This window comes from Phanerochaete carnosa (genome assembly GCF_000300595.1).
Source record: "Phanerochaete carnosa HHB-10118-sp unplaced genomic scaffold PHACAscaffold_5, whole genome shotgun sequence".
NCBI lineage: Eukaryota > Fungi > Basidiomycota > Agaricomycetes > Polyporales > Phanerochaetaceae > Phanerochaete > Phanerochaete carnosa.
In genome coordinates, this window is record NW_006767632.1 from 922783 (window position 1) to 939081 (window position 16299).

At 52.7% G+C, this 16299-nt stretch overlaps 4 protein-coding genes across 4 annotated transcripts; 3 read left to right on the forward strand and 1 right to left on the reverse strand.

Moving 5' to 3' along the window:
* Positions 1–77: 77 nt before the first annotated feature.
* Positions 78–6379, reverse strand: PHACADRAFT_161171 (uncharacterized protein; the record flags this gene model as incomplete). The annotated part of the gene is made up of 9 exons (XM_007395498.1): positions 78–125; positions 165–618; positions 672–799; positions 856–1298; positions 1324–1653; positions 5342–5474; positions 5580–5746; positions 5809–6202; positions 6254–6379. 9 exons carry the CDS (start codon positions 6377–6379, stop codon positions 78–80), a joined length of 2223 nt encoding a protein of 740 aa, XP_007395560.1.
* A 470-nt stretch (positions 6380–6849) lies between these two features.
* PHACADRAFT_255687 (uncharacterized protein) lies at positions 6850–7720 on the forward strand. The gene is made up of 2 exons (XM_007395499.1): positions 6850–7279; positions 7344–7720. The coding sequence occupies exons 1-2, from the start codon at positions 7079–7081 to the stop codon at positions 7668–7670; spliced, it is 528 nt and encodes a 175-aa protein (XP_007395561.1). The 5' UTR covers positions 6850–7078; the 3' UTR covers positions 7671–7720.
* A 127-nt stretch (positions 7721–7847) lies between these two features.
* On the forward strand, positions 7848–9754 carry PHACADRAFT_120365 (uncharacterized protein). The gene is made up of 2 exons (XM_007395500.1): positions 7848–8535; positions 8648–9754. The coding sequence occupies exons 1-2, from the start codon at positions 8077–8079 to the stop codon at positions 9404–9406; spliced, it is 1218 nt and encodes a 405-aa protein (XP_007395562.1). The 5' UTR covers positions 7848–8076; the 3' UTR covers positions 9407–9754.
* A 5305-nt stretch (positions 9755–15059) lies between these two features.
* On the forward strand, positions 15060–16299 carry PHACADRAFT_184047 (uncharacterized protein; the record flags this gene model as incomplete). Its single annotated transcript, XM_007395501.1, has 6 exons — positions 15060–15083; positions 15118–15203; positions 15256–15313; positions 15371–15413; positions 15463–15992; positions 16040–16299. The coding sequence occupies 6 exons, from the start codon at positions 15060–15062 to the stop codon at positions 16184–16186; spliced, it is 888 nt and encodes a 295-aa protein (XP_007395563.1). The 3' UTR covers positions 16187–16299.

Below are 16299 nucleotides of genomic sequence, written 5' to 3' on the forward strand. Positions count from 1 at the left end.
CAGAGAGCATATAATTGTCCAGGCATAACGTGCAGGAAGAGAACACTCGACAGCGCGAAAGTTTGTGACAAACCCGTCTAGGCACGCTCAGACACCTTATTTTGCTCGTCCGTCTCTTGAGGAGTCTGGGGGGCCGGGGAGTGAGAAGGAGCTTTCAGCGCCACCATTTCCTTCAGCTTCTCTTCGACTTCAGCGTGTTGCGCGGCGGCCTTCTCGTCCTCGACCTCTTTGACTAACGCGTCCAGCTCGTCCGCCAGCTCCGCGTCATCCACGCCCGCATCCGTCTGCACCATGTCTGCGCCCATGCGGATCCTGTCGTCGATCTCTCGCGCGTCCGCCTGCGCCAAGTCCATCGCGTCCATCGTCTCGTCGATCCTGGTGCGCTGGAGCGATGGGTGCGCGAGGACTGCATGGAGCGCCGCCGTCGAGGACTCGTACGAGCGCAGAATCTCGACGTCGCCTGCCGCGCGCTCGACGCTGACGAGCGTCGCATGCAACGTGTCGAGCGAGTTCAGGCGCTTCTTGAGCAGGTCTTCGTACTGCTTGCGTGCTCGCAGATGGCTGAGCGCGGCTTCTTTTCGCTTCTGGCGCAGGGCGGTGGAGGCTTTCTCGGTGCGCCTATAGGAAGCTGGATGAGGATAAAAGTGACATTTTGGGAGAACAAGACTTACTGGTCTATTTGTTTTTGGATGTGGTCCACTGCGACCTCGAGATTATCGATGGCGGTCTTAAGCTCAAGCACGCCAATGTCTACGGTAGTGATTTCAGCATGATCGGCACCCTGGACGAACTTGATGGCCTGCAAGAGAGTATGTTAGAAAAGAGATGGGCTTTGAGAGGCATTACTGAACTCACATCGCCTTGTCTGACAATCGCCTTCTTATCCCGCTCGACGTACTTTAGAAGGACCTTCAAGTCCAAGTCCGAAAGAGCAACGCCTTCAAGAGCCTCGTCCGCGTAGGCCTTCTTGAAACCCTCGAAGTTATATAATGAATCAGCGAGACTCACACTACTTTTGGACTCCTGCTTCGCTAGCACTGCCTCGGCCGCACGTTCGAGGAGACTGAGGACGACGTAGTCGCCCTTGACCTTCTTCCAGCGTTCGCTGTCGCCAGATGAACCATAGCTCTCGTCCGAGCCGACGATACTGAGCTGTTGCAGTGCCCACCAGAGCGGCTTGCCCACGACAAAGGAGGCTATTCGATACGGCAGCCAGCCGGGGTCATATATCGACTGTGTCGCACTCAAGAACTGCGTGACCGGAAAGTAGGATTTCTGTTGGCAGAGTTCCGTCTTCACTAGCGTGACTTGTATTCAATTGACTGTTGATAGCATAAATGACGCTGGCACTCACAATCACCGCGGCCAAGCCCAACGGCCTGCCCGCACCCTCGAGCCTGAACTCCTCAGTAAGCACAGGACCTGTGGCATGCAGCACCAGCCTATCTGGCGTGTTCGACTCCGTGCCCGAACGACTTTGCCATCCGTTCAGCACGAACGCTTCGAGTGTCCTCCTCCACCATTCCACATTTGACGTGAACGAGCTCGGGTTCGACTGCCTCTGGCTAGAGAAGTCAGAGTACAGAAACTTCAGACGTGACGACGTTGTGTTCTGATACGTTGGCAGGCTCTGCAGCTGCGAGCGAGAGGGCCCTGCGGAGGTCATGGTGTTGGTGCAGGATCACGCTCCGCCGCCGCACCTATGTAGGACTGCAATCTCAGATCCGATCACCGACGACGGGCGCTCCCCGACGCCAAGCCGCTGCAAAAGGGCTCGGGTCCGCCGTCTCGTCTCTCACAACACAGTACTTTGTATGCCATATAGTTAAGATTCAGATGATGCAGAGTAGTGTAATAGTACACTATGTATAGCCACTAGGTGATTTCTTTGCAACAGCTACCTAGTGACTGGGATTCAAGAAAGAAAGAAAGAAAGAAAGAAAGAAAAGATATAGCAGGAGGATCCACCACATTCGCCCAGAGTTTCCATTCAGCTACGGCATCTTCAGGACCTCTGTCGGCGTCGAGGTTGTATCTCGTTTGCCTCAAGAGCCTTCTCCGATATGACACGTGGATCGCCAATGACATCGAACCTGTCCGCAAATACTCTGTAGTAGTTGTTTAAAAAAGCCTCGATTTCTTTCCTCATCTCGTCTTCGTTCTTGTCTGGGCGACGTCGCTTCACAGCTCGTAAAATAGAGTCAGCACCAGGATGATCTAGGACCGAGAATGAATATCCGAAGAGCTCGAACTTGTCTGTAAGACGTAGGCCAGGACGTCAGATCCTTCTTATGCGAGAATATGCACAACTCACGAGGTGTCCAGATGCGCATATCCAATGCATGGTTGTATAACTCTGTGCACTTGAAGTCGGTTTCTGATGGTGCGTAGGCATATACCTGACCAATGGTTGCCTCGGGGTCGCACCTGTGTGCGGCGGCCCTGTAGAAGTCAACAATACGCACGTCTTTACCGTCGTCAGAGACCAAGACGTGCCCTTCCCCAAGACGGTTGTGCCTGATACCCGCATCATGGAGCTCAACCAAGGCACGCATAATGGTGTATCTAAAATTAAAGTATTAGTCGCGAGGGAGTTCTCATATAAAGACGCAGCCTTTGGCATATACTGTACCTCAGAACGATACGGCAGTCCAAGAATGTACCACCGAGCCCTTTAACCGAACATCCACAATGCTCCAAAATTATGCAGCCTATCAAATTTTCCTTGCCACTCAAGTCACGGTACGTCCCAAAGTAGAAACCATAGAACCTTGGCACGACTATGCCCTGAAGATCCTTGAGTTTTGTCGTATATAGCTTGGCTTCATACTCAAGTCCCGAGAGGTTTTTGTCTTCTGCTAGCTTGCAGATCACCATGATATCCTGCACGCGGCCCGGCAGAGTAAGGAGACCCGTCCAAATCTCTGCGTGTGATCCGTTGTGACTCTGGCCTTGGGAGCGGAAGCGGGTGGGGGACGGCCCTTTGGTGGGTGTAGTGAGCTCAGTTAGGGCGTACGCTGTGGTGTCTAGGCCGCCGCATTCATCGTCTAGCACCACTTCGAGGGTAGCCATTATCAGAAAAGGCTTAGAGAAGAGATACGGCTGGTGATGGTTCAGGTCAGAGAGCTAGCCCATGGCCACATCTCACGTCTCGAAGAGGAAGCACCCGCCTCCGCACCTCGTAAGATCATAATCTCAGATCCCATCAATCTAATGCACTCCGCCGAGACAAGGACTTCTCACTTGCGTCCGTTCCCCTCGCCACTAGTACTCATATCGTCTCTGAACATGCTCTCTTTTACCACACTCTTCCCGGACATCTTTCCGTGCGAGCTGCGAGCCACTATGTGCTTGGTCCGGCATCGAGTGGAATTTTGCCAGAGGCTGTCACCAGCTCCTCCCAAGTATCCGGCCGTTGACCAGCCAAAATACTCGCGCAGAAGTCCTCATTTGATACTGAGTGTTGCCAGGGAAAGATTTTATGGGCTCACGAACGACGGACGAACGTTATCAAGGTTAGATCAATTGGATGTAGCCACAGCCAGCTGAAGATCACTTCGCGGGCCCTGGAGACAACTTGCCGCTCGCTACCATCTAAGCAAAATCGCTTTTGCACCACCCATCATCGCTTTCTTTGAGATCACCAACGTGCACGTGTAACGTGGCCCTTTGGCCCTTTGGTCCTTTGTACAGTCCGGTGGCCCTTGCGTCCCTCCACGAGGACCGCATTTTGACGCTAATTTTGAAGCGTATAAGGACTGTCTGCTTCGTAAGTTTACTCCGCCTTAGTTACTTGAGATACTCATCATTATGGTCAGGTACTTCCTGCAACCGGACGGCACTAAAATCAGGGTCCCGTACCACATCTCACCGGCATTATCTACGGCCTCATCCTCTCCCTCACCCACAGGCGAAAAGGCATCAACCAACGTTGCTTGTACTTCAGCATCAAGAGAAATCCTACCCACGGACGGTATAATTACTCCCAGAAAGCCTCACCGCCCGACAACAAGTATCCTTCATCTACGAAAGAGCCACGGTATGCCTGGCGCGTTTCAAGCACAGCACTCCGCCAACACCATCCATGGGATCACCGAGCGCATGGACAACATAGACATCAGTGAAGACGAGGACGAGCTGGGCCACGATCGCATGACCACCGATGACGACGCGACCCTCCGCGAGGCCATCCTACTACCCGAAAACGAGCGGCTCGTCGCCAGCAATGCGACGCGCCCCGAACGCCTACTGCTCACGCACCCAGATTGCGCGCGGTACGGTGCAGCGAACGTGCATGTCGCTGCGGAGCCGTACGACGGGCACGGCGACACGGACGCGCTGCTGTGGGTGCTCTGGTGGGGCTTCGGCCGGGCGGTGCACGTCCTGCGGCGGGGCGCGGGCCTGAGCCGCGAGCCGCGCGAGCAGGGGCTCGTCACACACATCCGCTGCCGCGGCAACACCGCGCACATGCCGGGCTTCCACCTGTTCTACCGCGGGCGACGGCTAAATACGATCCGGCTCGCGACGCTCGACGCCGAGCAGCGCCTGCGGCTCATGGACCTTGCGCTCTTCTTCTCGGCGCGCGAGCGTCTGGTGCGCGACGCGCATGGGTCTGTGGGCAGTGGCGAGCTCAAGACGCATCAGCAGTGGATCGAGGGCTTGCTGTTCGAGGCTGTGGAGTATGGGCTCTGCGGAGGACAAGATTGCTGGCCTGCTCTGTCACAGCTGAACCCTAGTAGTTCCGCCGGACACCTAATGTTTGACTTAGGCAATTAACAAATCAAGCCTTGTTTCTTAACATCATGCAGATGCCTGAGTGTGAAGCAGGCTACCATGGAACTTATGACCTGCAAAGTGCATAGGTAACAGCGTACATTGATCATACAGGCAAAGCAGCCTACAGAGCTAGACTACAGTGTGCTAACTACAGCTAGGCAGCTACAGGCGACAGTTTCTACTACAATGAGATAACGTTGACAGACTAAGCAGGACAGCGGGAACAGATCGACAGAGTACGAGAGATGACATAGAAGTGAGCATAGAGCATGATCATATATATGACAGTAGATTCAGCAAGACAGACAAAGCAAGAAGGAAATTGCATGCGAAATTCGAAAGCACTCCAAAGATAAGTATTGGGACTTATCTGCTGTTGCCGCTGCAACATAATTTAGCCGGACGCCCTATTTGTTGCGCCGCCTTTTGCTGAGGCGACCTCCTTCAGGCGTTGATGATAGGTAATCCCTCACGTGCGGACGGTAATACGACGTAGCAACCATGCTCGCGGGCCTTTTGGGGCTCACGGGGCTCTCCACAGGAAAGAAGCTTGTTGAGCAGTTACCATCAAACTGGCCGGGCGCGACCGCGGGGCTGGTGCTCCCCAGGCGCGCCGATTGTGGCGAGAAGGGGCTTCTTGGTGTCGACGCCAAGGATGGTGAGGCAGATGATATTGGCGAAGAGAGCGGGGTGTGCAGCTGGATAGGGTGGGGTGGGCCCGCGTCCTCCTGCTCGGAGTCCTCTTCTCCCTGAGCGGTGTATAGAAGAGGGGGCGGTGCTGTAATGGTCTCTTCGTCCGCCACGATAATACTCTGGTCTAACAGAAAGTTGCGAGTGCGGTAGCGAAAGACGAAAGTGATGAAGGCGTGCGGGTCCGACTTGTCATGTGGTTCGAAAGACCAGGTTTGTGAGTGTTGGAGGGATGCGGCGATGTTCGCCCCAAAGCTGTGGTTTGTTGATGAGGAAATAGCTTGTAAATGTAGAAGGGGCACGTTTACCTGATACGTGCCTCGTCAAGGCTACGTCGTCCACTGCGAACGGGGTTGGGAGGTGTCTGAGGGCTGTTTGGTGAATGGGAGGGAGTAGTCCGTTTGATCTGTTTGATCTTCAAAGCGATGGTGCCAAGATCCTTGATGTCCAAGCTAGCATCATCGCTCTCCCCAGTTTGTTCTAATTTGGGGGAGGAGCTCCGTACTGTGATAATCTTATCAGACAGCTTCATGTTGGCCGGAGGGCCTTGCAGCTTACTGGATTCGATCCTGGCAAACATGAAGGGACGTTCAACATGTTTGTCAACCCGCAGCGTACCACGAGATGCGTCTCCATATCCATACAAGAAGCGACCGGAGCAAAGAAAGCCGTCAAGCGAGATGTAGCCGGCAGAGTCGATACCAGTGCCATTGTCCCTCCAGTGAACAGTGAACGCCTAAGCTATTTGTTAGCATAGGAGGCCAAGCTGCTATAAATTGCCACACACTTTGCCCACCTCGCACCCAATCCAGCATGAGACTTTATGCGAACCCTCATCCACGACGGTCTCGAACTCAATCAGCTCCTGTCCCTCACAAGTGATCCATGCAGAGAATCCGCGAGCCGTTAACATCACACGTCTTCAGTATCTGTGTGGTAGTTGTGAGGCGTATAAACCGCTAAGAGGGAGGAAAGGAGGAGAGGGGGAGGGTCGTAGCGGTCGCGAAAACGTGCAAAAGGGCCGCAGGCAGCCCAGCCCGTCAAGGGCTGCGTCTTCCAGACATCCAGTTAAGAGCTGAAACATAAACAAGAAAGCATGGAGGCACACCAAAGTTTGCAAGGGACCTTCTGAAGATAAATGGAAGGACTTAACCTCGATGCCAATCTGTGAAATGGTCGAAGTCGAACCAGCCATGTGGGGTCGCTGACGCCAGAACGCGACGCGCATAGCACGTGATCGCGATGATGTGACAGGACTGACGAATGCGTCACGTCACCTCCGTCCCACACCTCCTGCACATAAGGAGGCCCAGCATGCGGCCTTTTGCATAATAGTGCACGGTATAGAATATTCATTTTCTTTATGAGCCTGACTGTTGCGTGGTATTAATGGCTCACTGAGAATTGTGCAGGTTGGGCTCGAACAGCCATAAGTTTCAACTTCATGCGAAGCCTTGGGGAGATGAGTCGCATACTCCCGTGTATCTATGCAACATGAACTGACGTGCGCGATAGTCGCATGGATGTAGCGGGTTCGCACCAAGCTAATATCTTCGCATATTGACTCCGGTACACAGGCATATCCATATCCACGTTTCTCTCCGGGATGCAAATGGCAAGCCCATCCTCGCTGTCTGAGTCCGACACAAAAACTGGTAAGCAAAGTGCGGGCAGTCAGGAGACGAATTTAATAAGCCAGGAGGCCGAGTGGTCTCTGGCTGGCGTTCCTGACGGCCTCCTGATGGTGCGTATATCCATCCTGCGGCAGAACTTCACTCAGACAGCCGACACTTCCGCCGTAGTTATACCTACGGTATGTGATTGGCCACCACTATAGACTGACCTTGCAAGACACGAGACTCACCATTGTTGCTCAGCTTGTCCCGACAACCGACGGTTACAAATGTTTCGTCGGCGGCGAAGCCTTTTGGACGCCGAATGCCCTGACGTACGGCTACGACCCGCACGCTGCATCGACCCTCATCACCTCCCCACCTTCGGCAATGCACCTCGATATTCGCATGCCTGGCGCGGACATGAGTCTGTATTTCGCACTCTCTACCATCTTCTCGCTGGGTTTGAGGGGAATCGAGATGAAGCTGAGCCTACCAGACACTGACGAATCTGGTCTCCAGTGGAGAGGCTTCTGGAGCTTGCCTGGGACCAAGCGTGATGGCCGGAACTTCGAAGATCTGTGCTTGTAGGACCGAGCTTGCATTGAAGACTGTCTTCGTCAGGGAATAGTAAACTTCCGCCTCTGTGAACTCAAGCTCTTCTAAGCAGTTGTATTGGTCTACAGGATGACATATCCACAAGCATGCGTGTTCTGTTCATTTGCAGGTGAGGTCATAGTCGCTCGCCAAATTCCGCTCTGACGCTGTGGAAAATCATCTCTAGTGCAAACAATGATAGAGTAAGATTATGTTTCACGGAGGGTGAAACCGATCATGTCCGCATCAATAAACAGAGCGTGCTACCATATAGGTGTCCAAACGTTCCGGGCGGAGTCTAATATCTGAGACATTCTTAAGATATCCATCTTTAAACAACGTTCTTCTCGTACTGCACGACGTCTCCTTGGCATCATCGCTCATCTCCCCTTTGCCCGCCATGTTCGCCTTCAAGAACCAGCCGCTCAAGCTCGCCTACCTCCTCGTCACCGTGCCAGTACTGCTCTTCGTCCGCCTGCCCTATTGGCTCATCGTAGCTTCCATCCCCTCTCTCAGGCCCAGAAAGTCATGGAATATGGTGAAGACTCTGAACCGCTATATATGCGAGGCCAAAAGTCGATCGTACTACGACATTGGCCTTGATACGCCAGAGGGCAACCCGGTCAAGGATTCGCGCGACCCAGGCGCCACAGGCTTCGTTTGGGTCGACGCCGTCCCGTCCCAGCTGGTGACCGGCGAGATCGCTGACCTTGCGCGCCGCAACGGCGTCGAGCCCGCTGGCGTCTACGGCTACTGGTACGGTGCTCGTGATGAGGCTGGCAAGCATGGTCAGCGCGCCACAAAGGGCGAGCGCGTGCTCTACTTCTTGCACGGTATGTCCTCCACGCTGCACATTTACGTCTTTGAGCTCATATTTTGTGACCGTTATCGCCTGTAGCTGGAGCTCATATCGTAAGTATCGTGTTTCGTAACTACTAATAGTGACAGTGCCAACGCTCACACCTATTCAGATGGGGTCGCCGCATCCCTCCGGTTATGCGGCAAATGTCGTTCGCGGCTTCTTAGAGAAATGTCCCAAGGTCGCAGAGCGCGCATTCGGCCTTGCCTACCGCCTCGCTTCTTCCGCCCCCTACCCGTCCGCGAACCCCTTCCCGGCGGCAGTCATCGATCTCATCTCGGGCTACCACTACCTTGTCGAGACCCTCGGCTTTGAGCCCAGCAACATCATCGTGTGGGGTGACTCCTCTGCAGGCCATCTCGTCATTGACCTTGTACGGTACCTCGTCAGCACCGGCCTCCCTTCGCTTCCTCCGCCTGGTGCACTCATTATGGTGTCACCCACATTGGACTGGGCCAACACACACCTCAACACGCCGGCATCGACTATTCACACGAACAAAAACGTGGACTTTGTCTACCCCTTCTTACTCAGCGGGTACACTCTCACCAGCATTCGAGGTTCGCTGTCCGAGCACGAGTTCGAGACGAACACGTGGGCGTCGCCGGCGTCGCTAAAGTTGGAGCACACAGACGGTTTGTTCGCGAATTACCCGCCGACGTACATCCTTGCAGGCGAGGCAGAGCAGACGGTGGATGCGATGCGCACCTTCCGCGACCGGTTGATTCACGACAACGGGAAGGACAAAGTGCACTACGTCGAGTATCAGGACATGTACCACGGCTGGCTCGTGAATCCTTTAATGGAGCCAGACAGGTCGCAGGCGTACGGCCACATTAATGCGTGGCTGACTGGAATCTGGGGCTTGTAACTTTGGTGTGCCGAAGAGGATGGCGCATGGCGTAGGTCGTTGTGATGAAGGGCTTCTAGCATCCATGCCTTTCTTCTGTTATTTCTGCATTCATATATCCTTTGACTCTGTGCAAGACGCCGTCTTCACTGGTACTTCTTCATTCCCATTTCTCTTGTTCTTTGTTCATGTCTATCCTTGCAAATATCTCACCTTGACATCGACAGGAGTCAGCATTGTAAAATAGGATAAAATGTATAGCAGTCCGTTTGCACGCCATTACTTACATTTCTGACAGCGATCCGTATGGCCACTGTCTCAACCAGCCTGCCATATCTTGAGGTGGCTACTTGCTACGCCTGCTCTCAATCCTGCAGCATTTTTTTCTAACTCTCAGTCGTCCTCAGAATGCGCCTCGCCGTCAGAGGGGCCTCTGAGTCAGTTGAATCCATCTTACACTAGGTTATGCCATTATGGTACGTTATCCTTGACACTTCCTGTGCTAACTTGAACATTCACGGGCAAGCACTATAGTCACGGTTCGTACAGTCCAGAGAATTATTGCTCAGCTATCGCGGGCTACTGATGTCGTTGTAGGACATGACTACTTTTATTGTACAGAGATAAGTAACTGTCTGACAGCGAATCTTTCAAATCTTGTACCTGACTCTTCAAAATCTAGCTGGCACTGCTACCGCGTGTGGATCCGTGAGTATATCTTCATGTAGCACATGAGCAGTCTGCGCTAACAGCGAGGTGCGCATAGTAAGCATCAAGAATCGGATCGTTACATATCCCTTGGTATGTTGCTAGCAGCTGTGAGCGTTGAATTGTCTGTTAACGTGTCCTTCAGCTATGCGAAGTGTTCGTGGCTGTCGGTATGATAGTGTGACTCTATCCCTAATTCTATCCCTAATTCTATCTCTAATACCTCGTTCGTCTAGTCTTCGGGACAAGTGCGTAATGTGTACACTTGTGCACTCATCCGAACAAGCTTACGGAGCGCCAGAGCAAACATCACGAACAAGCAGTGTTTGATGCTCCGACGAAGTCCGACCTGATGCGGAGCGATTACTATTAGGCGCTTATGGGCATCGGCCGAGCGCGAACGCGTCGCACCCATAGCACAACCGCGACTACAGTATCCCCTTACAATGGTTAACACTCGGCGACACATCCTGAGAAGCACAAGGATCTTGTTCTCCGAAAAGCAGCTGTACCAACGAATTAAAGTTTCTGATTGCCCGTATCATACCATCCCTTCTTCTGAGCAACCTCACAGCTGTGATATCGGACAGCTTCGCGAGCTTTGCACAGATGGCGATGGAATTCCCAAGGAGAGGCTTACGTATTAATAGCCATGGCCCGGACCTAAGGCCTAAGTACTAAACAGTCGTTGAACAGCCAGCCTCACTACCCCCATGACTGCCTTCCACGACACAGTTGGTGCCGTTCTAATTGGCGTGCTCACAGCAACTTTGTACGTGTCGCACGCGCTTGACATCGTTCGGACCGCTTGACATCGTCGCGTTGACCAAAGATTCTACGGCATCTTTTGTCTACAATGCTTCGCATTTCTTGATAAGTACAGCAATGAGAGGAAGCTATTGAGGTATTCAGTAAGCCCAGCGAATACTCTGAGGCCGAACGCTCACACCAGGGATGCAGATCGCCGCAGTATGGTCTGTGATGAGATTTCTATGACCCGCCAATTGCCGTCTGATCCAAGATTTAGGGTACTACAAACCCTACACATAGCCGTAATGTGGCACGTAATATACTTGTCCGTATTTGTGCTTTCGAACGTTAGCTCGTACTCATATACGCTCCTCAAGTTATGCAGCAATCAACTTTGCCGACGTCAGAGTACCGTTTGGCATTCCCATACCTTGGTGAGATGGCTCACGGTGACTCGCTGTGTATGTTAATACAGCTTTAACGTGCTCAGGAGTGCAATGGTGTGCAACATCCTTCATCGAACCTCGCGACGCCTGGTTCTAAGGGTTAGCACTCTTCGTTCGGATTGAAGGGTGTCACTATGTGTCACAGTCAGTGTGTGCTGCTTGTTATATTATTTGTTTGACAACTAATGAAGTGCAGATACTCATTACCATGATTGTTCAGGGGTGCGTACTCCAACCATGCTTGCCAAAGCTGGTCTGAACGACTGTGAGATTAGGTGGTACTGTTATCGCGTCTGGATCTGTGAGTCCTTCAGAGTCTTTCGTGAATTACAAGCTTATCCGGGCACTTAGTGAGCGATCGCAGTCGATTCATGACCTGTCCCATGGTTGGTTCATACAATTCTCAGTGACGCGTCACGCCCGACATGCTCATATTTTGCTCTGCCCAACCTACTTATTCCCATATATCGGCCTGATGGCCCTTTACCTCGGTACGGAGCTGCTTCACCATGTTGGGCTATGGGATCCTGAATCACACCCACGCCCTACGGTTTCGGAATGGGTGAGCGACCACGATCATGGATAGCATCACAATCGAGTTCATCACAGATTCGCTGCTTGAAGCCGGACTCGTTCAACTGTCAGAACTCCTGCTACGCTGCTTGTTTTCCTCATTGCACTAATAGCTGTGAAACTTTAGCCTACTGTCGCCGTTTTGGGTGACTGTCGAAGAGCACTGGCCCTTGGTACGAGTGCACTTGCGGATATCTATACAGCGACATCGTTGGTATTCCTGCTACTTTGAAGTCGCGAGGAGATCACGCCTCGGTGAGCATTTCCTTAGATAGATTACCCTGGATGGCACGTTCACACACCAGCAGCGGGCTGTCAATGCTGAATAAAGTCATTATTTACATTGTCGGCACAAGTGCCTTGACGAGGTTTGCTTTCAGGACTAGACATATATGTGTAGCTGCTGATTTTCCAGCTTATCTTACTAGCTTCCTTGCCATTTGTGGAATGATACTTGTTGGTCTTCTCGGTCTGTTTCGAAAATATGTATCTCACCATCCGAAATAGACTTTGAGCATCCCCGATAACTTGATCTATTTCGAAGGTGAGTTTCGAAGTCAGCAGACAGCCTCGTCTCTCCTGACTGACGCAATTTCAGTCTTCTGCGTTAAAAGTGAAGGCAAGTCTTCTCTGTCTGACATTTAAGCACCTGGCGCTCGAGTTCTTTTAGCGTACGGAAATTCCTTGTTAGCGTGGTGCGTCGTCCGCCGGCCGCCCTGTCGTAAGTTTAAGCTAAGCTCTGATCCAGGCTCAACGCTCGTGACCATCTACGCAACGACTCAAAGATACCGAGCCTTCCGATCATCAGCGTCCGGTTCCAACATCCGTCAAGAGCTCGTGAGACCTATTCGGATATAGGCTCCGTACAGCTGCGCAGCGAAGATGAACCGACTAGGCCATCCGGCTCTAAAGTAAGGCTCTGTCGATCACATCCGCTCACAGACCATGAGACTTACTCGCGTTCAACAGTATCTTCAGGATTGGAGCGCCCACTTGGCAGCCCTCGAGGCTTTTGAAGATGGTCAGGCTATCACTCTAATCTGCAACTATGCAGTCCTCGATCGCTCGGAGGATGGGAAGCCTATCGCCACAGCGAGCCCGAGCAGATCCTTTAGTATGGCGTGAATAGATACGAGAAGCGTTGTACAACTGACGCCATCAACCCTTATCTACAAAATGCCTAGAGGGAGGCACGGCAAGAGCGTGACAGCAAAGGTACACTAGCAAGTGCATATGGCCCATATTATGACCCAACTGGCAACTCAATATACACCACGCCGGCAGTACCAGGCCACCGAAGCCCAAATTTTTAGATGCTCCAATTTACGCCATGTAGATGCAAGACACCCGCAAGATGCCTCTATTCTAGGGAGGCGTTCCGTGTAAGCGCCCGACCGAATGTCGTCCTCAATCTTCGCAATTCACGTAGAACCTGACGGTGAGGCCGTTAAATTCGCACTCCGACGGCTCTGCATCGATGCACGGCCAGTAGAGGCCCGCGAGTCCCTGGAGGTCTGGAGTCTCGAGCTCAAAGGTTACCCCCCGGAGGAAAGGTGACTGCAAGTCGTCTGGCATGAGTGCGACCTAGGGGAAGAGGTGCATCGCGGGGAACGTTCGCGAAGTATCCACAGTAACATCCAGGCCACCAAATGAGATTAGCAGCAAAGACGTGTTGTGGATTACGCGGGACGGCTGAGAGCACAATTAATTCGAGGCTCGTTGTTTGCAGACATCGTACTCACTTTCCTCCGCTATGCCGGCCGTCAACTCGACTTGCAAGCGTTCGAGGGAAGAGCCGCTTGCCTGAAGAAGATCTCCCAAGGACTTAATATTGTCTAGTTCCCTCCAGCATAGCTGGATAGTCTGGAGCTTCTATTTCAATGGATAGAGGAGAATCCACTCGGTGACCAAGGTCGGCGAAGACCTCAGATCCAAGAACGGGTAGCCCAAGTACATCTTCCTGTCGTTCTATAGTGACTGTGCCCGCGAAACCAAAAAGCTCTTCGAGGTCGGGGGACGCATCAAGGAATTCTAGCAGGTCGCCTGACGAGTACGCGTTATGCGTGCACCGTTCGAAGGATATCCAGCTAAGCGCTAGCGCTAGCCGGCCACCATAAGCGCTGAGCGTCCGCGCTGGCGCTATCTCTGCTGACTCAGCGTTCACTCGAGACGATGCTCCGCGGTTTCAAACCGACCTCAACTGAGCGTTCGTAGACCTACTTTGACAAGCATTACAGATCTCAGCATTGTCACAGCTCTCAGATGCGCCCGATGGCTCATCATCTCACGAAGACGGGGTATGGATCTCTGCGATCTGTCGCGCAGTGTTGCCTTAAATCTTACTTTACACATGGCTGCAAAAATCAGTTCATCCATTGCGTCGTCATTACTTTGTTTTAATATTTACTAGTCTCGAATGTGTTCAACCTTACCTTCGTCCCGTAAGCATTTACTACGGTGAGCACGAGTCTGTGAGTACTCATCTTGACTCTGCCATGCACCCCTTCCACTCTAATCAATCTTTGTTGTAGATATATCATCAGCCTTTGGAAGTTCTTTTCTGAGCCTAACTCTGAAGGTGTGGCTCGTTTCCATCTTGCAAGTGCATGATAGGTCCAGGCTTTCCCCCTAGCTACCAACTTCGTGTGACAATGCTGTCCTACTAAGGGTGATTCGCTCTCGATGCTACCGTCCAGACGCAGTATCACTCTCGAGAATGACTAAGCGATCTTAGCTGTAAAGTATCTGACGCACCAAATGCCTCGGCATCTGCTTGCGATCCATTCAATAGCGACGCCATCTGTTAGGCCTGTGCACCTCATAAAGCCTCTCGTAGTGCGGAGGAGACCTCATGCTTTACTAATCTCCCGCCGCCATGTCTCAGCCTTCGACGACTGCCGTGTGCGATCCGTCTTTTGCTTGGGTGCGCACCCTTCTCTTGCCGCATTCCGCTCTCATTAATCGCGGCGCAGATGGACAACGCCAGTGGACAGAGTCCTTGTCAAATGGCTTCCTCCTGCCTCAGCACCTGTCGGAACACCCGTGCGTACTATTCGCTCTGCCCACATCAGATGCATCCTTGACGGGTACATACCAGCGTACTCGGTCGTTCCCATTACCGGAAGTTACTTTCCCCCCGACGGCTCAGTCTGCTCCTGTAACTCTGTTACATACTCGTTGCTAAGTGCCTGTGCAACATGCCAAGGCGGTACAGCTATGTCGTACGTTCTACTCGAGCTCTGTGTACACATTTAGACACTCACGCAGAACATGTGCAGCTGGGATGCCTGGAACGCGGTTGGAAACTGCTCGTCCAATGACGAGCAAGACTTTAATGGCTCGTGTGTCAATCCTTTCAGCCCGTTGATTTAATATATTAATTACTGGATCCAGCTTTGCGCCCGGTGTTATCCCTCCAGTTGACATTCCAGAATTTTATTATACGCCCATTGTGAGAGGCTTCTCGTTGACTCTCCGGTCGCGGTATTAATATGGGGACACGAAATAGGATGGAACATGGAATGTCACGGCTGCTTTTGGCGCCGCACTTTGTGTGTAGACTTCTCTGCGTGACGGATAACGCTTACCGACCAAATGCAGCAGCGGAATCCTCAAGCTCTGCTACGAACTTTGCTGCCACTAGCGTGACTTCCTCCTTGAGTTCAGCAACATCGACCTCCGTGAGCAGCACGGAAAGTACTACCTCTGCTGATTCGTCAAGCGCTACAGACAGTCTCCCTCCACACACTCCAACCACAGCTCCTTCTTCGGCGGAGATCGCGTCGAGCAGCATCGCTTCATCGACATCTGTTCCACCTATTTCGTCCCCCAGCCTGAGTGTAGACGGTAACGGGATAAACGGGACACCTCCCGCCATTAGCTCCCAATCCGTAACTTCGTCGGTATCTCCGTCATTCGCAAGTCCGCCTCCACCAGCAGCAAACGACTCGAAGCCCCCTCCGAAGCACAGCAGCGTCGGGCCCATCGTCGGTGGTGTCATAGGTGGTATCGCTGGCCTTGCCATGATAGCTATCCTCGCCATATATCTCTTGCGTCGCAACCGGCGGTGTCAGGAAGGGTCTTCAGCTGTGAAAGTCCTGTCGCTTGGCCCAGACACCATGAGGTTCCACGTACGTTATCCACTCCAAGTCACCGCTGGCTGTTACTTATCCTGCAGATTTTGCAGGACCCGGAGGACTCGTCGACGTTCCTCAGATATGACTGGCCGACCGCCGGGGAACACACCGACAGTGGGGCGTTCTCGTCCACCAAGGGCTCCGAGGGCACAGTCCGTCTGGTGCCCAACCGGCTTGTACTACTTTGAAAGTTTTGACATCCGAGACCTGATTGCAGCCAACTATCGCCACTCATTTGCTAAATCGCTCTCCTTTGTGTTTCAGCAGTCTCTACTGTTCAACGTTCGTTACCTGCCCAATA